Source organism: Convolutriloba macropyga, chromosome 4 (genome assembly GCF_964194025.1).
Source record: "Convolutriloba macropyga chromosome 4, txConMacr16.3, whole genome shotgun sequence".
NCBI lineage: Eukaryota > Metazoa > Xenacoelomorpha > Acoela > Convolutidae > Convolutriloba > Convolutriloba macropyga.
In genome coordinates this window covers 20649579-20677378 of record NC_134471.1, presented here as the reverse complement: position 1 = coordinate 20677378, position 27800 = coordinate 20649579, and the positions used below count along the sequence as shown (strand labels likewise).

At 34.8% G+C, this 27800-nt stretch overlaps 1 protein-coding gene across 1 annotated transcript in view; it reads right to left on the bottom strand.

The window, feature by feature from the left end:
- The window catches only part of LOC142338018 (uncharacterized), a 100791-nt gene that overhangs the window by 71300 nt on the left and 1691 nt on the right, over positions 1 to 27800 (bottom strand). Inside the window, exons 2-11 of the mRNA XM_075387652.1 lie at positions 24147 to 24464; positions 23415 to 23753; positions 22880 to 23048; positions 14812 to 14969; positions 14029 to 14316; positions 8843 to 9127; positions 5578 to 5862; positions 2920 to 3165; positions 2264 to 2566; positions 21 to 262 (exon numbers count right to left, since the gene is read on the bottom strand). Coding sequence (XP_075243767.1) covers positions 21 to 262; positions 2264 to 2566; positions 2920 to 3165; positions 5578 to 5862; positions 8843 to 9127; positions 14029 to 14316; positions 14812 to 14969; positions 22880 to 23048; positions 23415 to 23753; positions 24147 to 24464 — 2633 coding nt within the window. The remainder of the gene's footprint in view (positions 1 to 20; positions 263 to 2263; positions 2567 to 2919; positions 3166 to 5577; positions 5863 to 8842; positions 9128 to 14028; positions 14317 to 14811; positions 14970 to 22879; positions 23049 to 23414; positions 23754 to 24146; positions 24465 to 27800) is intronic.

Genomic DNA, 27800 nt, shown 5'->3' with positions numbered 1-27800 from the left:
CCTTCAATGCTGAAACTGACTTCAGATGCAGGAAACACTTGAACAAACACGCTTTCTTGGGAAACATCAGCTGCTGTTGAAGATATATTTACGACTAATGAATCTGCCGAATCTGATTGGAGTTTGAAATGGTTGATATAACCCTCAACTGATTCTACATTATTTGTTAATACTGGGCCGAGTTCGTACACAGCGTCTGTTGAAGGCGAATTTGCTGGTGATATTTTTATCTGCAACGTTTGCAGATCGACTTTCCTCGGTACTAAAATGAGCCAAACACTTATTTTAATTCCGGCATTCTTCAAGTCTCGATTTGGCGTTGAATATATTGTAGAAAGTAGATAATGGTTATCTAGTTCTGAAACTTGAGACGTTTCATCAATAGTAAGCTTTTTTCTTTTTTGGGTAAAAATTTATTTCCAGACACATGTATCGACTATAAGCCATCTAATCTTGTTTTGGGGTTCTACAAGTGGTCTTCATAGCCCTTAAATAGATAATACTCTGTGGAAAAGTACGTGAGGACTAGAAAAATTAACGAGATTCGGCAATGTGTGATTGTAGGTACGCTTCCGATCCGGCTGTCGTCCGGTTCGTCAATTTCATACCAAGCAGTTTATATCAAAACACAAAAAATTCGCCTTCAAAACTTACAGTTGAAAATTTGATGACAAAAAATTAGTTATTAACTGTTTGGCTAAATAACTGATGAGAAGCTATGAAATTTTTCTTCACAAAAGTCATCCATAAAATCTTTCAACCATGTTAGAAAAAAGAAAAAAGTTCTTTAGTTTTTATGTCAATTTCTGCTTCTTGTCATGACATCCTTAAAATTCGTATTGACGAAAAAGTACTACAAATCTTTTTCGCAAAAAAGGCTTCGACAAATCTTTTTCTTATTTTCCTTTAATTTTGACGCTTCTTTTTGTAGACGTAAGTCGTATTCTGAATAATTACAGGTCTTAAAAGCTTCATCTGAAGGAATAAACGAGCCTATTTACTTATCTCTTTTTGGGGCTAACGGCTTTCATGACTTTGAAAATAAATGTTTTCCAAAAATATAAAAAATATTACATGTTTTTGCCCCATTTTTTCTTTTATTTGTGTACTTAATAACTATTCTCCATAATGAGAGCATACGAGTTTACTGACGTTCGACAAAGTCTGAATTGAACATATTTTGTGGGGCAAAACATGTCTTCACGGCTTCGACTGCGTTTTCTTGCAAGTTTTTTTCTGTATTTTTGTTTGATCTCTCTATTTGTTGTTCTTTTTGTAACCGCAAAAAAAAACAGAATGAAGACAGTTTTTAATGCCCTATTAAAGAGGCGCGTTTGATCATAATGAATTTTTTCAATTGATTTTTAATGGTTTTCATTACTTTGAAAAACAAATTTTTTTTAACTTTGCTGTTTTTTGTTCTTTTTTGTCTAACTATTACCGAGCTTTATTATGGAGTGGTCCCATATCTTTTCTTGTGAAATACAAAGTGTCTGGTTTAGTTTCAGTTTTATCTGACGCTAATTTGACCTCGCCAAAATTGGACAAAGTTTTGGATGTAATTAATGTTTATTATTGTTGTTTGCTTGTGTTGTTCGTCTGGACTTGCTTTCTTTGTAATGGCTGATGAAGTTAATCTAAAGCGGCATTTTTTACTCCACTGGGTTATCTGGGTTGAAGGCGATCTTATCTATGTACATTTTTTTTCGAAAAATACTTGAATTTTCGGGGGTTTTCTATCTGTTCCTCATATGGTAGACATTTATACTAAAAAAGCAGATCAGCGGGGTCGGGACTTTATGTGCGATCGCACGTCACCGAGCCTCCTTGTCTTATCAAGATTTGGTGAGTGTAATTTTGAACACGTCTTAACTTTCAACTTTAAAAACAATCAAAATGTCCAATAAATTTGTTAAACAATTGATTTGTTAATAAATTGTTTAATTATAGAACAAGACTAGCGAAAAATCTGCAAATCTAGTTCAAAGTTTTATATTTCGACAAATTTGTTGAGCAGAGCTCTCCTGAAATTTTCAATATTTTTTTCTGAACAATTAAACTCCTTAGTAGCTTTGTTGAAACTCCTCAGTCAAATTTCATTTCAATTTTAATCATTTTTATGCACTATTTGACACAGACAAAAACTGTATCGAAAAACGCTGGATTTGTTCAAAACAATTTGAATCATTCCAGAAATAAATGTTTATCTACTAAAATGATCCACTGTATTGAAAATTGATTTTTTGCAATAATTTTAACATACCAGTGCACAAGCTATCAGATACTGTGCTCTCAATAATCGGAGAAAGTCCATTGTTATCATCAACACTGGCAAAACACATGGCTCTATAGTTCAACTCATATTTGCAGCCAGGCACTAATCCAGTAATTTCCAGAGAAGATTCATTTGTGTAAAAAGTATTGTTCCACGCCGTTTGCAAGCAATTTGTTGAAGCTGTAACTTCCATAGTGCCATAATATCCAGAGGTCACTGCAAAACCAGTTATATCAAGGTCTCGTTCTGTCGATGAGACCAAAGTTAGTGACGTCGACGGTGATGCGGGATCTAAAGAAGAGACAGCATCTCAAAATCCTTAAGTGGTGACAAGATGAGAATAAAAATAGAAATTGAAATTTCATTTTGCATTGATAAAATCGAGGAGGTCTATTTCAATAAAAATTATTATGGAGCAGTGTTCACACGGAGCATGAAATTTCGTCATTTTTCCCTTAAACAGTTTTCTTGAGACTTTTTATAGAAAATCTCAGATTTTGCCTTCTTTCTAGCATGAGTCCGTTTTAGATTATCCCAGAACATCTGAAATTGTTTATCAAGCATCATTCCACCTGTTATAACCACTCAAGTCCATCTGATCTAGTCATGATTATGAACTATCAAAAATATATAGATGTACTAACCTGAGCAAAAAGTGTCTCTGTGTTCAATTTGGTTGGAATTGATTGCAGTCCCATTTGGTAACTCACACCTCGTGCTATATATCAATCTGAACTCACATCCAGGGCTCAACAGATTCAGATTTAGAGGCGATTCGGGTAAATGAACAAGTGATTGGGTCGGAACAGGACATTTGGTAGGAATAGCTGTGATTTCGTACGTTGAAGAGTTACCTCCCAGCTCCAACCATTCCAAATTGTTCAATGGATCTATAAGAAATTGCTATATTTGCCCCCAACCAGAAAGACTTTCTCATGACCATCAATTACGTATTATGCGTTGTTATCTTGCGCCGCCCTGCATAAAAACAGCATGAGCGCCCGGGGGCGCAAAAGTTAACGACTTATTAAAAAGCTGAGGTGAGGGAGGGAGGGGGGAAGTCTCTCTAAAAGACATCAATAAAGAACTCGCAGTAGGAGGAGAGAAACAAAGGCCGATTGGTATGTCCGATGGTATGTCCAGCTGCGGGCTCCAAAAAGTCATACAAGTAGATCAGATGATGGCATGACTACAGGAAAAAGGCACACGCTTAGCATACAAAAGTGGACAATGATAATGCCAATGATGAAAATGATCAGACAGCACAACCTCAAAGAAATGAAATGAGTGGGATCACAGTGAAGGCAAAAAAGGCGAAATTTTAGTGACCGCTATATCCTCAGACATAAAAACTATTTAAAATTGTCCAGAACCACATTTCGACCAAACACAGATTGTCTCACACCAAGAACTGCCTAAATGGAGAAACAGCGACAAGAAGCCCTACAGTCCCTAGTACCTCTAAGCCGTATGTAAGCTCCTCCAACGCCCCCTAGCTGGAATCATCCTTCCTGGTCTATGCCAATCTTGAAGGTCTGGAGACTATTGACCGGTGGTTTTGGGTTGCTTGCCCTTTTAACGAATGTCAGAGGACACCTAGTTGATGGTGGAGTGCTCAGATTGAAGGTGAGGATTAAAGGGATTAGTTGGTAGATGGCAGAGGAGGTCATTGTGGTTAGGAAAAGGGGAGACGGTTTGGGAGCTGTGGCTTGGTGTGCTCAAGGGTAATGTTAGTTGGCAGAATTACAAGAAATGAACAAATTTGCTTCAGCTTTAAAAACATGTTGAAAACTAATGCTTTTCTCTGAGTTGCATAAGCGTTTGATTTATTAAGTAGATATTTAATACATGACAAAAGAAGTCTATAGAAGGTTAAAAAATATTTTTTTTTCTGTTGTATAGTAAACAAACAAATTAACCTCAAACTCTTGAACTCAAATTTGGAATGAAAACTTATCTTAACTTTTCCAAAAACTAGATAGCTTGTTGTCTGAGCAGTGTTGTTGAAACAATAAGAAAAGTTCAAAATAACACGTGATTATCTTTGCAAAAAAATACGGGTCATTCCTGTAATAACGCCCCATAGCTTAGTGTTCATATAGCTTGTAGCTCCTTAGTTATCGTAATTATACCACCATCATAGGCCAAGTTTTGTGGGGAGAACGCTTTAAATGAAAAGACCCCCAAAATACAATGTTAATTTTACTCCTTCGACATTCCGTAATGAGTTAGAATACAACTGAAGGCACGAGCAATTAATTAAAAGCAGCAATCAGTAGATACAATTTGTACTTTTTAGATGAGGAGTTTGAAAAAAAAACAGAAAAATGTAATGATTAAAAGTTGTTACTTGATTGTTTCATTATGACGAAGAGAAAGGAAAAGAACTTTCAAACCACTGTTGTCGTGGAATTTGTTAATACAAAAGAAAAACACGAAGCTGAAATAATTACAATAGGAAATAGTGGAAAAAAATTTATGCTCAATTTTTTGCTCTTTGTCTCTTTCAGTACACGATGAAGATAAGCAGCACGTTTTCAAAAACTTCCAATTTGTATTCGCTTTCAACTGTGATAAAAAAGCGACAATTTGAACAATGAAATAAAAAAAATGGAATAAAATACAGTGATATCGTTTCTCAGTTTTTTTCCTTCTTTTGCCAACCAAGAGAATTTATGAGTTGTTGTGAACTGAATCTATGAATTTATACTCAAAACAAATGTAAAAGAACAAAATTAGCTCTGCTTTTTGAAATATCTGTTGGAAAAGTTGTCACTTTTTTATTAGAAAACAAATACAAGAACCAATAGAAACCTGCAATTACCGGAAGTAGCTCAAAATAACAATAAATGAAAATCCACACAGTCAAAAAGAATTTTAAATTTTTTTTTATGTAATATCAAATTCGTATTTTTCACTCCCTTTTTGTGGGAAGAAAATGCCTTCTACCGCATAACATGGGAGAAAAGATAAAATAATGAATCAAAGATCTGAATTTTTTGTGATACATTTTTAGTTCCGAATAGGGACAGAGAACACGCGAACTGGGTAAATTGAAGAAAAAAATTTCACAAAACGTTCCATTTTCTTCCCTCTTGAATATTTGTGGCGCCTAATTTTTGGCCCTGCGTTTTAAATGTCTCAAAGTTATAATAACTACCACTTGATATTTACTAATTGCTTTCACCATAGAGTAAACGAAGAATTATTATGGCCAAAAATACCAAAACTGTTTTTGATAACTTCAATTTTACACAGAAAGCAAATTCTATTAATTTACAACTGCTTAAGATGAAACTAACCCATGCAGGCGTACACGGTTTCATAGTGAACCCCAGCAGCCGCGCCCACTGAGAACTCAAACACAAGTTGGTAGAGTTCACCAGGGGTCAAATTATCAACAATTACGTTACTTCGATCTGAATCTATCGTGTTGACTGTTGCGTCATCAGAGCAGTTTGAACCAAATTGGAGGCCTTCGCAAGTAACTGATCGTAAGGTTGCTTGAACTGCTTCAGTATCTGTCACGAGATATGCAATTGATGTCGCATTTTTCGAGGTTTCATTGATAGTTACATTAACATCACCTATAACATAGTTAATTTTTGAATCATCACATGAAAGCCGAGATAGAAGTATGTTAGCATACACTGTGCTTTTAAACTAATTATTTGCTAATATTGTATCCCCAATCTAATAACTCCCCGCCCAAGCGAAATCATTTTTTTTCAAAATTTGCTCATTAAGAATTTATTCATGTTATATAATCATTCTAATTAAGCTTGTAATCTTCTATGACTTTATAAGATTTTATCACCAAATCTTATTTTATACGATCTTGCAAGCGAGATCATATCCTAGGCCTTATAATACAGCATATCTAATAAGATTCTATCAGAGCGAAACTTACATGAGATATGATCGACTTTTATGAACGACTTCTATAAGTTATGCACTGTCTTGTAAGTTTTAATGCGACAAGCATTACGTGGCCAATGCAGGATTTCTCGAGTAAATTTAGTCGATTTTGTCCCTATTTTACACAACCCAGCGCTTAAGATTAGATTTATTAGAGTTTCAGGAAACTGGTTACAGCATGCGATTTTAGTTTGCATGTGGTTCCAAAATCGATACATTTTCAATTGGTTTTGACGATATTTTCGGGGCTAGAGTGAAGAATAGTGACCAAACTTCGCAACTAATTTCCATGCCATAAGTCACCAGTTCCTATGCGTCACTTTTGTCCCTAGTTGAAAATTCCATCGTTAAAAATGGTTACGCAAAATGCAGATGATGATCAAATATGTGACCCGTTTTCTGAAATTGCAAAATTTATTGAAAGTTTCCTTTTCAAACATTGGTCACGCTATGATTTTCTACTGATCAGATCTCAGGTCTGCATTATCTGTAGAAACAACTTGTTAAACAACATATGTACGTCTGTATGTTAGCGGGAATTTAAATTTGGTATTGACAAATTGGTAATTTGCAAAACGGCATTTGCAGATTGTATTAAAAGACTGAACCTTTTTTAAAAAAAAGACTGGAACTTATTTTTGCAAATAGCTTATAGGAACAATTCATTGCTTAGAAGAACATATAGATCATTTCAAATCTAATACCCGGGTCGAGGTTTTTTGGTAAATTTTTGTAAGAAATGCGGTGAATGCGGTGAATTTTTGTAAGAAATGCGGTGATTGCGGTGAATGCGGTGAAAATAATTATTTCTCCGTAATTCAGCGCATTTCTTACAAAAGTTCACCGCGAAATTCACCGCATTTCTTACAATTATTCACCGCATCGAGTTTTGTAACAAAATAATGTAAGAAATGCGGTGAAAGCGGTGATTGCGGTGAAAAAAAATAATTCACCACATTTCACCGCATTTCTTACAAAAATTCACCGCGAAATTCACCGCATTTCTTACAAAAATTCACCGCATATGATTTCCAAAGTTTACTCAATCTGATTTAAATTCACAGGAAATTTCATAGCTTTAATTGACATTTGGCGCAGTGCACTAAAATGTGGAAGGCATGCAGGAGGTCAGAGGTTCAAACCCGTGTGGGTACGATGCGTTTTTGTAAGAATACTGAGAACGCGGTGAAAAAAAAAATTCACCGCGATTCACCGCATTCACCGCAAAAAGATGTAAGAAATACGCGGTGAAAATTATTTTTTTTTCACCGCATTTCACCGCATTTCTTACGAAAAATCACCGCCAAACCTCGACCTGGGTATAATCAAACAAAGTTGTTTGAAATCGTACAAGTTTCATGAAGGCGCTTATAAAACATATAAGACTGTGCAACATTACTGTATAACATATTAATTTAATATAAAATTTGACAAGATCAATGAATTAATTTTAAATTTTACGTGTTTATAAATACACAGAACTGAAATACACAGCGCATAAAAAAATTTGGAGAAGATGCACAAGACGAAAAAACATGTAATTTGTTCTAAACAGTGTAAAACTTGAAAATCAAAAATTTTTCTTTGAGTAATAAATTTACACCCAGCATTAAATGGAAAGTGCGAATATGGGTTTTTTTGTTCCTCCAGATTGAATGCAATGAGAAAAAAAATCGATTTAAAAAAATAATTCTGCAATTTTTTTTTTCATAAGAGAAATAAAAATTAAGGGAAAAAAATAATTTCTTTCACGTTTTTAGTTTTTGGCAATAAGTCAAAAGTAGAAGTTAATAATTTTGTACTGATGCAGTAAAAATTATCTTGAAAAGTTTTTTTCAATCAAATTAATGAATAAAATTATCAGTCAAAAATACGCAACCAATTCTCAAAATTTCAATGCGTTAAATGACGAAAATTGCGCATAAAAGAACCAATGAGAATGCAGCTCGACCGGAACGAACTTGCAAGAATCTTACAAGATAACCATTCATCTTGTAAGATCTTACAAGATAACCATCTTTTGTAAGAATTTTGTCAGAACTTATAAGATAACCGTCTTTTATAAGAATCATGTAAGATCTTACAAGATAACCATTCTCCCTCGTCCAGGGGAGCGTCTAATTATCAATCACGCTAACGCAGCAAAAACACATCAACAATGAAGAAACAGTCAAAATTTAGCAATTAATTATGTGAGAGCCAAAAGACTCTTCCAAGAATTAGTCAATCAATCTTCATGAAAATTTGCACGTGGCCATTAGCACTGACCAATTTTTACACGCAATGTTTGGATCACAGGTTTCTATGTTCTAAATTAGGCTAATCAGAAGACATTTCCATCCCTCAGTGGGTCTGATAGTGGTCAACTTTTCCGGAGGATTTCCATCTGGAAACGTTAGGAAGATCTTTAACTATTGATTTAATTACTTCGTTTCCCTATTACCATATATCATCTATAAGAGACAACAATGTTTCGTTAAGACAAGGTTAAGAGACAACAAAGTCAAATAAATTCTTTTTTGTTTATCCAAAACACCTTTTTTTAAAGTAAAAGGAGCCAATAAGAGTGAGAAAACGTGAGCGGTACACGAAAAAATTTATCGTAAATTTGAAAAAAAATAAAGCTCTACAAGAAGATTGCATGCATACCTGGTACATAAACATAAAATATGTAAGATGGACCTCTGACGTCACCACACTGAGCCCACACTTCAATGTCATAAGTACATCCAGAAGCCAACGTGTCTGTAATCTGTCTCTCATTTGTGTCGTTTATTGTTGTTTGGTACTGTTCGTTGCAGTGTGCTACTGAGCTGGACAGTGAGTAATGGAGGGAATCGTATGATCCGGATTTAACTCCAGATATGCCAGAAAAATATACAGAACCATTCTCACTGCCGAACTGCAAAGAAGTCGTGTTCACATGATCTGGCTCTGAAACAAAACGAACCGAATCCATCAAAACGCCCAGGTAGAGGTCCAGACCCAAATTGAGTTATGATCAGACCCAGACGAGCGCACACCCATGTGTTCCCAGACCAAAATTACACGGTCTTTTCGGAAGTTCGAGCGCACTACGGCCTGGACCATGGTCTGGAGATGGTCTGATCAGAGGTCATTTTGGTCTGAAAAGTCTGATCATAGGCGGATTCGAGCGCACTTGGGGGTCTGATCAGAGGCGATTTCGAGCGCAATTGGGTCTGATCATAACCTCTTCGAGCGCACTTTTGTCTGATCAGAGGCGACTTCGAGCGCAATTGGGTCTGATCATAACCTCTTCGAGCGCACTTTTGTCTGATCAGAGGCGACTTCGAGCGCAATTGGGTCTAATCATAACCTCATCGAGCGCGCTTGGGTCTGATCAGAAATGCTTTTGAACGCAATTAGGTCTGATCAGGGATCATTTCGAGCGCATTTTTTTCCATTTTTTTTGTTTTTTTTTAATGAGAGATGTTGGCTCTGCCAGGAGGCAGCCATAAAGCAGGGTTCTGATCAGAGACTCATCTAAAATCCGATAGCTCTGATCAGAAAACAGGAGTCCAGCCGATAACAGAGGCCGGTCCCCTTCAGAAAAAACTTTGATCAACTGGAGACCACGATGTTTCTTATGGAAAGCTGTCTAAAACTCATCCATTGAGTCAGAAATATACACTAAAAGGTACACTAAATAAAATTTGTTCTCAACAGTTGGGTTTCGTTTTCTTTAGCAATACTTTTATAATTGATTTTTCCTCAGATGAATTAAATACTGCAAACATCAGTTTTTTTGAAATGAATATATTATAGCAGAATTAGAAGATTTTTTCGTAAGTAAAAACTTTCTCTGATCAGACTATTTCGAGCGCACTTGGGTCTGATCAGAGGCAATTTCGAGCGCAATTGGGTCTGATCATAGGCGGATTCGAGCGCAATTGGGTCTGATCATAACTTCTTTGAGCGCACTTGGGTCTGATCAGAGGCTACTTCGAGCGCAATTGGGTCTGATCAGAGGCGACTTCGAGCGCACTTGGGTCTGATCAGAGTTCTAATATTCTTATTCAAATTCATCGCAAATCTTTTATTTTATAGCTATTTTTGCAGTAAAATCTCAACCAACGTGTGTGTAAGTTTTGTGTGTGCGTTTATGGGGTAACCGGTTTGTCTGTGTCTGTTTGTCTGTGTCTGTTTGTGTCTGTGTGTGTGTGTGTGAGCGTGTGTACTGTGGGTGGGGGTCAAGCGATGGGGTTAGGGTTGAGAAGAAGGTTGATGAGAGGGGAGTTCAACTCGATAGGGGGAGGAGAGTGGACAATTAAAGTGTTGTGGTTAAAGGACGGGAGGGCTGACGATGGCAATTTTGAGTATTTTTGATCAGAGTGGTCAGCTGGGGAGATGGTCTCGACTGAGTCTGATCAGAGGCTACTTGGGTCTGAAATTGGGTCTGATCATAGTCTGATTAAGGTCTGGGCAATGGTCTGAATTTGAGTCTGGACCATGGTCTGGAGATGGTCTGATCAGAACTCCTTCGGTCTGGAAAGTCTGATCAGAACTCATTCAGTCTAGAAAGTCTGATCAGAGATCATTTCGGTCTGGAAAGTTTGATCAGAGATAATTTTGGTCTGGAAAGTCTGATCAGAGATAATTTTGGTCTAGAAAGTCTGATCAGAAGCAAATTTGGGTCTGGACCTCAACCTGGGCGTTTAAAATCGCGCGTATCAACAACTATTTAAGTTCAATATTTGCGGGTTATTGGATGTTATGATTTTTTTGGTTGTGTTTATTGCAGAGTTTATTACAGAAAACCCCAGTAAACCAATGTTGACTCATTTTGCAACAAATGGCTGCAACCCGAACATCAACTGAGCTCAGCTGCATCTAATTCTAAATGATGCCAAGTCAGATCAGGCACATCTCGAGAAAAAGCATGAAAAATAACTCATCATATTCTTCAAGCGAAAAACGGTGGACAAGAAATACAACAAGCGGGGAGCTCTCAAAAAGGGAATGGGACATTAGGCACAAAAAATGATAATTAAATAAATACCAGGGAAAAATAGAAAATAACAATTGTTGGAAAACCATGTTTCTAATACAGAATTTTCGGAAAAAAGTGACAAAACTGTTTCAAAAATTTTAACATATTGCATTGGAATTTCTTGACATTTAAATTTGACTCGTTAATCTTTTCAAGAGAGGGAAAAATGAATTCCTCGAATTTGCTTTCTTGCTGTAGTTGTTGTCCAGACATGATTGCGACTAGGTTCATAATAACTTGGTGAAAAATGGTGACATTTTCGAGTACATAAGATAGACAAAAGTTTTCATTCGACAGCGTACGGGACCAAAAAAGACAAATAATTCAGTAAAAACAAAAAAGACCAAATAAAAGTTCTTCTATTTTCATTATGAACTAATTGATGAATTACTTTAAAATAATTAATTATAGAACAATGTTAAAGTGTTGCATCGAAAAAACAAACAGCAGTTTTTATATTTCAATTTAAACTGCGAATTGTTTACAACTGTAGTGACAGCTGCTGTAATACCAGTTCTTTCTCTTATTAACGCCTTTGGAAAACATAATTTTTAGCCGGGTATCGTGATCAACTTTTCAATTGAACATGTTTTTCTTATTTGTCTGTTTGGGATGTTTTGTTATTTTTTCTCTACAGTTACCTCATTGTTCACAGAATTTGTGAAAAAAATGAAGTCTATGCTAGCACCACTTTCTTTGAATTCAGAAAACCTTTGTTTTTTATGGGCATCCCAAATAAATAAATCTCGTATTAGATTGATGCATTTTGCTTGTTATCTTATTTTTTGAAAGAGATCTGAAAACAATATGAGCTCACAGTTTCCAATTTGACAATAGTATTCTATTTTTTAAATGAACTCCACGTCATTTTGATTGATATCATTTTACAGCTCAATTGAAGTTTAGAGATCTAATTTTAGCGCTTCAAATGATTTTTACAAAGTCTAGGGATCTGATTAAAAACTGATTTTCTCAAATCTGAAAAAATATAGTCGTTTCCAAAATGAAATCGGTAATTTGAAATGAATAGCTCTTTTTTTCAACATATTTGGCATCATATTTGGATTGATGAAAAAATAAAAGCTGTTTGCGAAAGATTTATGCTAGAAAATGTTGACATAACTTCTGGAACAGTCTGTGAGAAATTCGGGGTAGTTTGCAAAATTTGTACTATTCGGCTGCTGTTATACGTCAAAGTTCAATGCTTGATCTCATTCAATAGTTGATTTGCGTTGTTTACGCTGATATATTTTTTTTATAATATCAATGATTTTAGGGGACTTTGAGAAAAAGCAGAAAATTACAAAAAAATCAAAAAATTCCGAAATAATTCCGTTTATTCAGCAAATTGATAGAAGAATATATTTGAAATAAACAAGATTTTTCGACCAACAAAAATTCTGTCACGAAACACGAGATGATGAACTGAAATATAAATTTTTTGAAAATTTTGAAGTTAACCTATTCACTTTTTTGCCGAAAAATTGCAGATATCACTTCAAAAAACTATCTGATTAAACTTAAGCTGGAATTGGGCTCTCATTATTTTTGCTATATTAGAAATTTGACTTGTAGATGAGTTTTTTCTTAATTAATTTAAATTTTTTTCAATTAAATTTACCAACTTCATTGATGTTTTTGATTACCTTTTTTTTCAGAGTCTTACATAACGAAGTGTATGTAATACTTTTGTAACAAAGTCACTCTGTCTGATTCTTTTTGCAGTCTTAGCTTAGCACAGTTGTTTCGCACTCAATTGCTGATTCTGTTGTTATTCTGTACAAGAATTTTGCAAAAAATTCTTGTACAGAATTTTAAATTTTAAAAAAGCGCTAGTTTTGATCAATCGGTCTAAAAACAATCTGTTATTGAGCGTATTGGGAGATTTGGCCATTGTTTTACAGGAATTGTTATTCTTCTTATTTTTGGACACATAAATCTGTTTTACACCAATTTTTTTATATTCAATGGTTCCATATAGTGACTAAATGGAGGACTGTGATATGCTCTTTTCCTTAGCTGAATAAAAACCAGAATTTCAAAAAATCAAGTTAATTCTTTCCTGATTTTTGCGCTATCGAAGAACTTTATCTGTGGAAACAGATACTATTTAGTTTACTATTTCAAATAAACGTGGGTTGCCAAAACTGTTTTTGAATGTTTAAGCGCAACTTGATGCAGAATCAATTTGAGTAAGAGTTGGATGAATTAATAAAATGTGTTTACGTGTGTTTTATGTGTTAAAGTCATCTTCTAAACAATTTGAGGCTAGCAATATTTACACTTTAAATTTTTTTTCTGGCTTCAGAAAGCCAAGCAAAATTTTCAAACTTGTTTGCAGATAAAAAACAACTTCTTTCAATTTTTAAAACTATTAATGTTTTTTGTTTCAAATATAAATCAAACATAAGTATCCTTGATCAAGTGGAGATGGAAGACCTCTGGTGATGAGAAAACTTCAACATTCAGTTCAACTTTAAAATTCCTTTTTTACTAGCTAGTAAAATTTGCATAGCTCTCTCTGTGGCATAAGCAGAAAAACTTTTTTTCAGCTGAGATTGTTTCATCATCTAATTTCAAAAATGGATAGAAAAATATATAAAATGCTCAAAACTTTTTTTTTCAATACGAAAGTTGCTTTTGTAAAAGTTTTTAATTAGCCCTGCAGGTCGAAACGATGACAGATTTCGACATTTAAAATGTACTTTTAGTTGTTTCGTTGTAAAGAGAATACATGTAGAAAGAAGCATTTCGTGTCACGCACAATATCCTGCCAGCCTTCTTGCCTTCTTGATTGCTCTTGCGGTAACAATATTTCTCTAACCTGTACAGTAAGAGAATTGTTGGTTGCTTTGTTTGCTTTGGAATAATCCACAATTTTGTCCCCCTCCTATATTCATGAGGGTAGCTGTGATATTGTATTGAACACCCTTCAATGAATCCGGGAAGGCATGAGAGAGATTAGATGAGAAATTGTGGGAAGTCTCTTTTGTTGACAACTGACTTTCTATTGAGACTGTCCAGATGTCGAAAGAGGTGGAAGGGTTGTCAACAGATATGACGAGAGTGTCATTGGAAAGGAGAATTGGGTTAATAAGGGCAAGTGGAGGTTCTGAACAGCAAATAATCAGAATAAAAACCCGGGTCGAGATGTCAGCTCCGTTTCAGCTCATTTTTTTTGTAAGAAGTGCGCTGAATGCGCTGAAATTATGTAAGTCCCTTATAGTTATATTGCAACATCATGCAAGATTACAATAGTCGCACAAGAACTTGCAAAAAATGGTTCGTGATAGATTTTCCAAGACAAGAATGATATTGTTCAAGGTCTGGCTAGACTTTCAAAAACTTTCTTAAAAGACGATGCATCTTTTAGTGAGACTGTAAAAGATAATTTGACTCTGTATAATGTTAATCTGTGGACAATATTCAGCTCAAAATAGTCAGGATCCAAAAATATTAATCAGTCTGTATCTACAATAACGGTGCTGTGGGGAAAGCGATAAAGAATGTCATTTATTTTCTTTCAAATTAGGCACAATAAAACTCGGGTGGGTGGGGGGGGGGGGGGTTAACTTGATTTTTATCGACGATTTAGAGTTCTTCTAACCATCACATCCAACTATAGCATCTGTCGTGTTAGCCGTAGATGTGAGTGTTCCCATGTCTCCACAATCAGTTTCACCAGATGTTTCACCTTCCGCTCTTCCACCCAAATAAAGGGTAACACTCACTGCGTAGTAACCCCCACCAGGAGACACCCCAGAGCTATTGTAACGAGAAAAGCTACTGTAAACTTTGAAGCTTAGCAAAATTTCCGTGAGGCAACAAAACTTTTGGTGCGTAAAGTTGGCTTATCAAACCCCCCCTCTTTTCCTGTTCTATTGAATGGTCTCAGTATAAGTAACTAAATGAATTTCGAACATGTAATCTAATTTTGAATAGCTCTGTAACGGTGCTGAATCGGGCAAATTGCCTCTTAGCATTCGTTCAGTACAACGCTTTATACTCTAATTTGGTTTACAGAGCACTGCTACAGAGAACCGTTACAGAACACAGTTGATCTCTTCACATCTAAAATGACCTTCTAATTTCATTGTTTTTCTGCATTCATACTCTTACTTAAACATAGCTTCTCTCTGATTTAAACTCAATTTGATTTATTCTTTCTGATTTATTCTCAAATTCTACCATCGTTTGTTCTATCCATAATCAAATTTAAATCGCATCAAAAATGAAACTCCCTCAAGAAGCCTTCATGAAGCTCAATCGAGAGCAAATGTATGATTTATACCAGCTAGTCTATGAAAAATTAGAACAGAAAGAAAATCTTATAGAAGAATACATTACTTCTGCCCACCAAAAATTATCCAGCCTCGGGAGTAAAGAGGCAAGCTCTAGTAGCACCACGCTGGTATCAAAAGAGGAACAAATGGATAGAACGTTCCCAATAATAGAAACGCCCCGGAAGCAAAAAATATCATTTTGGGGAGTAGCATCATCGGAAAAATAGAAACTGACAAAACTATTCCATCCGATATAACAGTTCATGCGTACAGGGGCTCGACAACAATAGAAAAATTGGGATTACTAAAAAAATAGCCAAAGACAATAATGAAAACAGTAATATTGAAAGATGGTACAAACAGTTTTTTCAAAATCAAACGCAAACCCAAAGACGTATTTGAACAATACAAACAGCTGGTCAAATGATTTTGTGAAGAAATCAATCCAGACAAATTTTTCCTGATGACAGTAATCCCAATGAAAAATACAAGCGCGAATATGGCAATAAATAGGATGTATGATGAGTTCAATGACTTAATCAAAAACTACTACGAAAATGAAACTAATATCAATATTTTGGATTTCAACAAATTGATTAAAGAGATCGGGGCAAAAACAGATATCATTGGTCGTGAAATTGATTTAACGGACTACGAGAACAGCGAGTACAATAAACTGTATCACGACAATCTTCATCTAAATTATCAAATTGGGATTCCTTTTCTAAAAAACCATCTAATGCGAATTCTAATCGACACTTCCGATGGTCTAATCTCGAAAACCCGAGAGACACATCCTACTTATGCCAATACGACAAACACATTCATCTCTAACACTTCAAGCTATTAAAAAAATGTCGTCGAGAAAACCTCTTGTAAACTGACAGTACTCTAACACCTCATATGCATTTCCATACATCAACAATGCTTTCTATAGATATTCACCTCACTAACGTGAGCTATGTTGCGGTCAGAAAAGAGTAGAAAAACGTGAAACCCTCCATATGATCAACAATAAACAATATTTCTTATTCTGGTTTCCTTGCTGCTGGTTGAGGCCTTTCTTTGTCCCGCGTCTCTGACAGCAGTGGGGCGACCACTATGGGCATATCTGAATTGTAAAAAAATTTCTTTTGATTAAAAATTAATTGCCTTGCTCTACGACGTAGCGCTTTGATTATGTTTAAGAATTTTTTAAGTAGTTATGTTCTATTTGGAATATTCATTTACCTGTTAAATTGTGGCGATGTTGAACGTAATCCTGGGCCACCGCTAACCTATGAAAATTTTCTCTCCGAAATTAAAAAAAACTTAAGGGTCACTTTTGCTTCTTTCAATTAAATTGCCGGAGTTTAGTCAATAAAAGAGAACAACTGAAAAAGATGTTTAAAGAATGCTCAAACAATAATGTATTTGCCTTTACGGAAATGTTGTTGACTAATGAAGATATTATTCTATGTTGCATAGACAGCAATTACTATACTTGCTTCAGATGTCACCGAATATCTGAAAAGTCAAAGGAGGTTGGCGTAATGCTGCTAATCCCCAACATTTTCAATCCGAAAACTGTAATGATTTTCCAAAACTGAGCAAAGATTTCAAAACACTTTGGGTTGAGCTCACTCTACCCTACAAAAAATTTCCTTCACTTCTTGTGAATGTTTCATATAATCCTGAAAAGTTTAAAACTTACATCTTTCTCGAAGAATTAGCATTGCAAATAGATTATGGAATAACAATACAGCAAAAGATTTTATTACTTGGCGATTTCAATATAAATTACCATCACCCCAACGAAAGAAACAAAATGGACTCAAGTCTTGTACCTTATGGTTTATCAGTGGTCAACAAAACACCTACAAGGGGAAAAAATCTGATTGATTTCGTTATCAAAGATGATGAGCTGCCTCATTCCAATGTTTTTACTTTTGAATTGCCCATTACATCGGATCACAACGCTATTGCAATGGTAACGAACGTAACTATGAATAAAAAGCAGCCTCCGAGAGGGAAAACAATTTTTTGAGAAATCAAAATATTGTAAAAGTTTATACATACAAGACCTGAAACAAATTGATTGGGGCGTTTTTTACACGGCATATGACGCTGAAGACATGTATCGTATCTTTACGAAAATTTTGACTGAGGTAATCAGCTATCACTCCCTCTAAAGATGGTCTTCATACGGACTGAAAAATCGAAAATTGAACTAGAGAGCAATGATTTCATAAAGAGCCTCTTTAAAAAAACAGATCCAGAAAAGACAATATGGAATATTATAACCGACTCAAGAAACTCTAAGTTCTCCCAAAATATCTTCTACCTCAAAAACTGTTCTGATGATTTTATTACTGATATCTACAAAATGGCCCAATTGCTCAATAACTTTTCTGAATTAGGTGATTACATTGGAAGCGCTTGCAACTTTTTTCCCACCAACCATAGAACATCTAAAAACCGTTTCGATTTTAGATTCGTAACCACAAAAGGAGTCTTACTGACTCTAAAAAACTTAAACTCAAAGAAGCCATCAAGTCCCTCAGACATCCCATCATGGGCTCCTAAAGATGGGTTTTTCTTTTTAGCTGATCCAATTAAATTACTTTTTAACCAATTTTTAGCTGAAGAAATTTCCTGAAGATCTTAAAAAGGCTATTGTTACTCCAATTTTTAAAAAAGGAGAAAACTGTTTGCCTGAGAACTACAGAAAAAATATCAATTACAAGCTCACTAGCAAAAGTTTTTGAGCGTTTGCTTCGTGAGCAAACTTTAGAATATCTGGAAAAATTTGGGCTGCTTTCCAGTACTCAATTTGGTTTCCGTAACAAAGTCTCAGCGATTGACGCCCTCGTTTACTGTACTGAAACTATAAGGTACCAAATAAAAAATAATAATTTTATCACTGCAGCTCTACTAGATCTCTCTAAAGCTTTCGATTCGAAAAATCAAAGATCCTTCTTCATAAACTGCATGAATTAGGATTTTCCAAAAATGCCTTAAACCTAATAAAGAGTTATCTATCACACAGGCTACAAAAAACCATAGTGAATCTTGTGGAATCCGACTGAATTGGGTTACATCAAGGTGTCCCACAGGGAAAAATTTTAGGTCTCCTTCTTTTTTACCTGTACATTGATGACTTGAACAAACAAATACTTGCTAATACAGAAACAATTCCCTACGCCGATGATACTATCATTCTTACATATGATACGGACCTAAAATTAGCTATATATAATCTTGAACAATCCATAAGAAATATATATATAATTATTAAGAAAAACACCGTCTAATGCTCAATCACTCAAAAACTGAATTTATTAGATTCTCAAAGAAATCAAAACTAGAAGAAATGAAAAGAAAAAATCTGACAATTGGTAATTACAAAATACCAAACGTCAATTGCCTAAAATACCTCGGAATATAATTTGATTGCACATTAAATTTTCAAGAAGATCTAAAACACGTATTACGCAGAATGGCTACAGGGATAAAAACATTGAAACGTATATCACGCCCGTTCCCTGAGCAGACACGATTACTACTTCTGAACGCCTTAGTGATAAGTCATTTACACTACTCAGGCCTTTTACTGGCCAGCTCAAAGTATTCGCTTTATTACTTTGAAGAAACAAAATTAAACTGGGCTTTAAAGACGTGCTTCAATCGCAAAAAAACGATAGTTCTTCTGATCTGAATCTAAAACATCAAATTCCGCCAATAAAATTTTTCTTTGAATACAAAGTACTAAATTATTTTAAGAAATTTACCAGGGACCAGCTTCCAATTTTCAAAAAACTACACCTACCAACATCAAATCTACGCTACAGCCAGCGAACCAAAAAATACTGCTTCAATCACAACATAAACTCATCTGCAGTAGAAAACTCTATCCTGAATATCGGCTCAACCCTTCAGAATAAATTTCTTAACGTGAGTTTTTTTAAAAAGATATTTCAAACGAATATCTCTAAAGAAGCATCTGAAAATTGTTTTTCTTTCAATCATATATGCAAAACTTGAATAATGCGTCGTACGGGCAAGGCATCATGGGAAAGTTTTTTGGTTTTCGTAGTACCACTGTCTCAATTTAAACCGTAAAATATTTATTTTGTTTCATTTATACTTTGACCTACACTGCCCATTTAGTTGTTTGCTGTTAATAACATAATGGGAACTCAATGTGTGTTTTTTTTTATTATTCGAAGCTTGACTTTTGGTACTGAAATCAAATTTATCATTTCACGCTTCATTTTTTTTACTTTCAATCTGCCATGCAAATATTTACTCAGTTTCTTGGTAAGTTATGAAGGGAGCTATTTCTACTTCCATTTCCCTTGAGAGTAGCCTGGAATTAAAAATTTTCCGTTTTTTGCTAACTTTGCTCTATGAATATCAAAAACGCAGCATTTTTTTTCATCTTTTAACTAAAAATTATCTGGATCTATAACAATCGAAACAATTGTGTTTTTAATAGACGAAGAGCAATAGCGAAGTTGTCTTTGGTCCAATCTTGGACTGTTACAAACCAAATGTATTAAAAAAAAATTCGGTATTTTTTTGTTAGTTAAAGAACAGAACAAATTACATCAAAGCTCACTGTTGATAGGTCCAATTGACTTCATAAGCAGTTAAAAATTATGTATCTAGTTTCTTTATTGGACATATTATGGTGGTTTTGACTTTGATAGTTTTTAAATTTTTAAATAAACAAGGTTTCTGGAATTTTGTCGTTATTTTTCTCTTAATTTATCAAATTTTAGCTTAGCGTCGGCAACAAAAGAATACTTCTTCTTCCTCTTGTTTGTACTGAAATAAAATTTAATTTTTTCTGGTATTACACGTTAAGGTATGGTTTTGCGGCTCTGATACTACTAAATTCAGCAATTTTTTGTTTTTTATTAGCCGTTGTTCACGTTTTTTTCACGTTTTGTCACATTATCACCTTTTGACAGTTCACACATTAAATTACATAATTGGCGTTTAATAAAGGCTCAATTCAGGTTTTAGAGGCATAGATTATGGATTTAACGGCTTCGATTACCTTTTCCAGACGAATTTATTTGACTTTCTTCACATTTGTTGTCTTCACTTTGTCTTTTTAGTCGTATGAGATTTCCTGGATAACGAAAATTGTCGATGAAGGTTTTTCTAGGTTTTTATGAAAAAGAACCAATATTTTGATTTGAGTATTTAGCAGATGGCTTTCATGACTTTGAAATCAATTGTTTTCAACAATAATAAAAAGAATTCTTAACTTCGCTTTTTGTTCTCTTCTGTCAATTTGTCACCTAGCCTCAACATATAAGGGTTACATATGACATTGTTGTCCTCGAAGGAAGGTGCAAGTGTACAAAATTTAAAGTTTTAAAAGAATTTGTTATGGATTTACTGGCTTCGACACGATTTTTTTGCAAAACAAAACCTAGATACAAAAATTGTTTGTGGAAAGTTCGCGCCAATTCAACTAAAAGTGGATTCGGCCTTTTAAAAATTGATATTTGCGTTCATTCCTTGAAAACTCAATTTGCGTTCCAAAAAAAATTGAAATCTAATTACGATATTTTTTTAAGCACTGGTTTTTCAGCAATAAAATTTTGCGGCGGACTAAAGTAAACAATTTTTAACTTCGAGCTTAGACGTAAAAAAGAATGACTGGAGTTCCTTTTTAGAACTCCGCTTTTCAAAAGGCAAATTTTGCTAGTAGGTTTCACTCGTAAGATGTATTAAGATAGGAAAAGTAAAAGGTGGTTAGTAAAATTTAGTCGCTAAATTTGGTAACGGTAGATGCCTGTAATGGGCAAAATTGTACAAAGTTTTCTTCAAAAAATCAGGTCAATTTTTTTCAAAAGTTTTATTGCTCGGACTTATATTTTTCGGTTATATACTATATCATAAAGGTGCTAGAAAGATTAGGTACAGTCTGAAATTATTCTTTTTTTCGCGAGAAGACGCCGGGCAATAAAATTGCGAAACTTTTACGCTTCAATTTTTTCCTCTTAGTCCCATACAAACATTTATTCATTTTACTGAAAAAGAAAGCAGAGTAGTTTGGCGCAGCAGCTGCAAAACTCACAAACTCTAGCAAGAACTTACAGCATAACTATTTAGTACGACAGAATAGTTATCCGATGAATTCTTCTTCAATATCTAAATTTATTCAATTTAGCATAAGTTAGTAGAGCAAAGGTGGAATGTGGGCACATTCTCAATGTATTAAGATACAAAGCGCAAAAATCTGCACCCAATTATACTCGTACACACCAGTAAAGCATTCCAGCAATCTGTCTGATTTAAAAGCAGGGTAGAAATTTTTAACACAAAGTAATGCTATATATCTTGGGTGAAAAAAATGGCTTTTTTGCCAGAAATTTCATTTTTCTGCGTGTTCTCTAAATTTTTGTGCACACAAATCAGAACCCACCATGCTTTAAACACTGTTCAATTGGTTGGGATTTGTTATCAATGGACCTGATTAGTGGTTCTTTGCGGTAAAAATGCTCTTCCATTTTTTTCAAAACTTTCGCTTTTATTTAATAGACGAATTCAAGCTGTGAGACTTGATGTTTTTTGAAATTTGTTATTCAAGTAAAAGACAGTGACGCAAATTACAACCAAAGCGAAAGCTGGTTAAAAAATTGGCTATTTCGAGCCAATTCAGCACAAAGTGGATTTGGCTCTTTTTAAAATGATCTTTGCATCCAGTTCATAAAAACTCAATACGCGTTCCCAAATTAAATGAAATCTAGTTACGACCATTTTTTTGCGGACTCGGCCTCCGCAAAAAAAAATTTGCGGCGGAAAGTAGAAAACACGTATCATATTCAAGTTTACAAGTGAAAAATGCTGACTGTAATTCCTTTATAGGGCTCCGCTTTTCAAAACGCAAAGTTTGTGAGTAGATTTCACTCGTACAATGTATTGAGATAGTAAAAGTAAATTGTTGTGCAAAATTTAGTCGCAAAGTTTGGTACCGGTAGACGGTTGTAATGGACAAAAATGTACAAAGATTTCTTCAAAATATAAGGTCAATTTTCTCAAAACATTTTGTTGAACTCCCCAGTTTATTTCAGAAATTGAAGCTCGGACTTAATGTTTAGGTTATATACCATATCAGAAAGGTGTTCCAAAGATCAGGAACAGTCTGAAATTTTATTGTATTCGCAAAAATATGAAGTCTAAAATTGGAAAACTTTTGAACTGAGTTGCATGTCTTGTTTGCAGCACACGCTTGAATTCGGTTTTCGTTTCACAATTTATCCTGTCATTTCTCTATATTTACAAACGAAAAAGAGAATTTAATCTGGTGTTTTAGAAACACAATTTCACTCGTTAATTTTAAGGGGACAATATGTCCACATAACATAATACAAGAAAATCTAAGGAATTTACATGAAAATATGTGTTTCGTTGCTGCTCGTATATCTGCCACTGATGTACTGTGCTCCATTATCCCCCGCTAAAGTAGCACTCCACGAGTCAAAACCGAATGAGTTGTTGATTCCAACTTCAATCGCGGTAGAATTGATACCAGTCGTTGTGATTATTGGAGCCGGTAGTTCTATGGAAAACACAGTGTTATTTAGAGACTCAACTTGAAATGGAACAAAGCCCCTATTTTAGGGGAATAATGAATTTCGCAATGTTACCGTCAACTAAAATGTGTAGAAAAATATAGTTTCCTGTACTAAGTTCCCGGCAAAATTATACGGAAAAAAACATAATCGCAGAAAATTCTCTAAATTTCCACAAAAAGTATTGTATCAAAAATGTGTCTTTAAAATTGTAAAACATGCGGTTTTCTGTTCAGGTATGCTCAATTAATCGTGTCCAATGGGTTATAGAATAAAAAACTGTAAAACTGCAATTCAGTCACCAAAATTTACAAGGACTTCATTGATTAACATTGCAAACAAAGAACGCTCACGTGTGCATCCAATGACGATAGACGGAGTACTTCTTAGAACATTATCAGTTCTTCCATCTTGGTTTGTATCACAGCTTGTGTTGCCATCTCCCAGTGTGCTGATTATATACAACTCGTAACTGGTCCCAGGGGTCAACCCTGTAATTGTGATATTACTCCCACCATCCGATGACCATCCGTCATCGCTCAAGTTCTGACCTCCCGGATGTTGGACGGCGCCGATGACTTTGGTCTTATCTCTCAATTCTCCCACAGGAGATGAAACTTTGATGGTATAAAGAGTGATGGTGTCATTCGTAGAGGAAAGAGCCCCCGGAGAGATTTCCGGACTTGAGGGTACTAAAATATAAATTTTGCTCTACTTATTTTGCATTGCAGACACGTAAACTTAATCGTATTTTTCTGCAAACTTCAATAAATATACAATAATGGTCATTTGCAGTGTGTGAGTGTTACTCAAAACAAAAACACTGCTGATCATCTTTCAGTCAAAAAAATTTCAAAATAACATTTCAAAAGTATACAGCGAGATTTAGTCAGTATTTTATTCATTATTTACAAAATTTCATGGCGTTCATTATTTATATTATGCTAAATTGCGCTGACTTCATAATTCAAAGACTTATTGGAACTGATAAATATTAGTGTATTCAGCCAATCATGATTATTCGAATTGCAGACTAGATCTGAGCAGGATACCTTCGGTTGTTTAACACCTTGATTCCAGTGTACCTGAACAAAGTCTGTAAACGGCGACTCCGATGCCAGAAGGTCCTCCAGTCACTACACCCCCGCAGCTGGTTCGGTTCAAAATGCCATAGAAATTTGCCCTGTAAACTGTTCCTGGCGACAATCCAGTTATGGTCATGCTCCCCCCATTGACACTTGTGTAGTTGTCCTCTGAAACTCCCCCCGATGGAAAAGTATTGGATAATGCATAGGCGTCGAGTTGACCCACGATTGGTGTGACAGTCTCCTTGTTGGCATTGATGATGATGGAATAGTTCGTGGCACTATGATACACACCAACTAACTGAGGTCCGTGTGGCTCTGAAAACACAACGTTACTTCCGTCAGATGATGCAAATGACTCTTCTCCAAAAAACTTCTTCCATTAGACTCAATTTTTTTTCAGATATCCTCATCAAATAGTTAGGATCTAATTCATTAATCAAATTTTCTACGCATTCCGTATGCTGGGGAGATAAATAATGCTCAGAAATAGATTTTAGAGCAGAAAAAATTGTTAAAAACAAATTAGATTGCATCAACTGCAAAGCCGGTTTAGAAACTTTTTTCTTCCAATTTTAGTAGATAAACAACTGGCCAATTTCTATGAAAGATTCAGTTGCTTTATAGAAAACAACCTCGAAGCGCTCCTGAAAAGAGCAAAAAGTCTTTGAAAAACAGGCAAAAACAATTAAGTCCTTTTCTCTATTGGCTTTATCACGAAAGGTTTGAACAAAAGAATTCTTGATTTCATTACGACGCAGAGGTATACCCAAATCGTCACGGGCAGATATGCCTGATGCATGTATCTCGTGTTCGTTTTTTCTATGTTAATACATTGAAAATGGAACAATATTGCGGAAAATAGCTACTTTAGCAGAAACCGGCAAAATGGAAGGGAAATTAACAACCCGTGTTCGCAAAAATGTCCTAATCCTAGCCGCGAACTACAAGTGCAAATTTTATAACATATCTTCCACACGGCTGGTATCTCGCATCTGCTCCTTTTATGTATCGATTTTTTGCACGCAATGTAGCTCGATTTCGCATATAATTCGCAATTAAGCCTAACTTAATTACTACTTATTTGATTACGCCTAATTTATTACGAATAGTAGTACTTTATTACTACTTTATTACTGCATATAGTACTTTTAGTAATATTTTTTACTACTTATTAAAATCGGCCAATCCCACATTGATATACAAAGCCTTTGATGTGCGAGGGATTTTTCGGAAAAAAATCTGTTTTTGTGGATGCATGTATTTAAAGCACTTTAAAGCTTTGAAAGCTTCAATTAAATCTTTATTAAAGTTCTTATTGCATGCTCAAAATGCGCCCAGATAATAGATACCTATATTGAGTGGAAACTTTCGATGGTACAAGACTTATAACCTACTTTTCGTTCCGAGTGTTCTTTGATTTCGCAAAATTGGCGGAAACCCTTTTGCGAAAAGTAAGATACAAAAGATGTCTCCTAATTTCGTTCATTGTATGTATCTATTTTTAGAGCCAAATTTACAAGGCTGAAAATTTAGCATTCTTTCGTTAAAACTTTTTGTGATAAAGCCAGTAGAGAAAAGGACTTAATTGTTTTTGATTGTTCTTCAAAGACTTATCGCTCTTTTCATTGACTTTTATTTTCTCGAGCTTAGCGTAAATGGTGGTTATAACCACTATTAACGCTAAGCTCGAGAAAAAAAGTAAATGCTGTTAAATTAATTTTAATCGTAAACCAGTCCAAAACCGAAATAATAAAATGTAGCTTTAAATTTGATCCATTATGAAACTTAAGTCAACGGGTAATAAAACAAAGTTTGCCCTGGAGGAAGAAAACTTAAATTGAGTAACCAGAACGTCTGCTCAAACGACAACTTTTGAAATTTCCATGCCATGCCTCTTCCACACAGAGCCTGATTGCAATCATAGTCTTATCCTACAAGTAAAAGGCTGTATGGTCATACTCTTGAAATAAAATGAAGAAAAAGATCCCTTATTTTATGACTCGTAAGATCACGAGACACTTATTGCTTTTACAACTATCGTTATTGGCTACAGCTATTGCAACTATAAGGAACATGATGCCTAATGTTTCAGCGATGTGAAAATTTTTTTTCATCGCATTCAACGGATTTCTTGCAAAAAGATAATTCCGTACACGGGTTGGAACATAGCACCGCCTGCATGTTTACAACTTCCTATTCCAATGCGCCATCTGTCAATTACTTCAATGATATTTCCTGTCAATTTAATTTAAGATAACCGTTGAAATTAGCGCGTTGAGTATTCTTAAGTTTTGCGATTTTAGCGGAGGAATTTTTTTTCACCGCATTCTGCTGGTAGCGCTGAAAAAATTTTATTCACCGCATTCTGCTGGTAGCGCTGATAATTTTTTTCACCGCATTCTGCTGGTAGCGCTGAAATTTTTTTCATCGCATTCTGCTGGTAGCGCTGAATTTTTTTTACCGCATTCTGCTGGTAGCGGTAAATATTTTTCTTTCAACGCTTAAGCGGTGCAGAAAAATTTTTCACCGCATTCATCGCATTGAACGCAAATCTTACACTTTTATACAAATTCCAAAATCCTCACGAGCAGATATGCCTGATGCATGTATCTCGTGTTCTTTTTTTCTATGTTAATACATTGAAAATGGAACAATATTGCGGAAAATAGCTACTTTAGCAGAAACCGATAAAATATAAGGGAAATTAGCAACCCGTGTTTGCAAAAATGTCCTAATCCTAGCCGCGAAAAACAAGTGCAAATTTTATAACATATCTTCCGCACGGCTGGTATTTCGCGTCTGCTCCTTTTATGTATCGATTTTTTGCACGCAATGTAGCTCGATTTCGCATATAATTCGCAATTAAGCCTAACTTCATTACTACTTATTTAAATAATCCTAATTTAATACGACTAGTGGTACTTTATTGCTCTTTTATTACTGCATATAGTTATATTAATACTATTTTTTACTACCTATTAAAATCGGCCAATCCCACATTGATATACAAAAGCCTTTGATGTGCGAAGGATTTTTCGGAAAAAAATCAGTTTTTGTGGTTGCATGTATTTAAAGCACTTTAAAGCTTTGAAAGCTTCAATTAAATCTTTATTAAAGTGCTTATTGCTTTCTCAAAATGCGCGCGAATAATAGATACCTAAATTGAGTGGAAACGTGGTACAAGACTTGTAACCTACTTTTCGTTCCGAGTGATCTTTTATTTCGCAAAATTGGCGGAAACCCTTTTGCGAAAAGTAAGATACAAAAGATGTCTCCTAATTTCGTTCATTGTATGTATCTATTTTTAGAGCCAAATTTACTAAGGCTGAAAATTTAGGGTATACCTTTGCGTCGTAATGTTCAGTTAAAAAATGGTCTCAAAGAACTTTTAACATGCAATAAATATATTTATTGCATGTTAAAGGTTCTTTGAAACAACTTTTTTAAACTGAAAGCAAGAATTCTTTCGTTAAAACTTTTTGTGATAAAGCCAGTAGAGAAAAGGACTTAATTGTTTTTGATTGTTTTTCAAAGACTTATCGCTCTTTTCATTGACTTTTATTTTCTCGAGCTTAGCGTAAATGGTGGTTATAACCATTATTAACGCTAAACTCGAGAAAAAAAGTAAATGCTGTTAAATTAATTTTAATC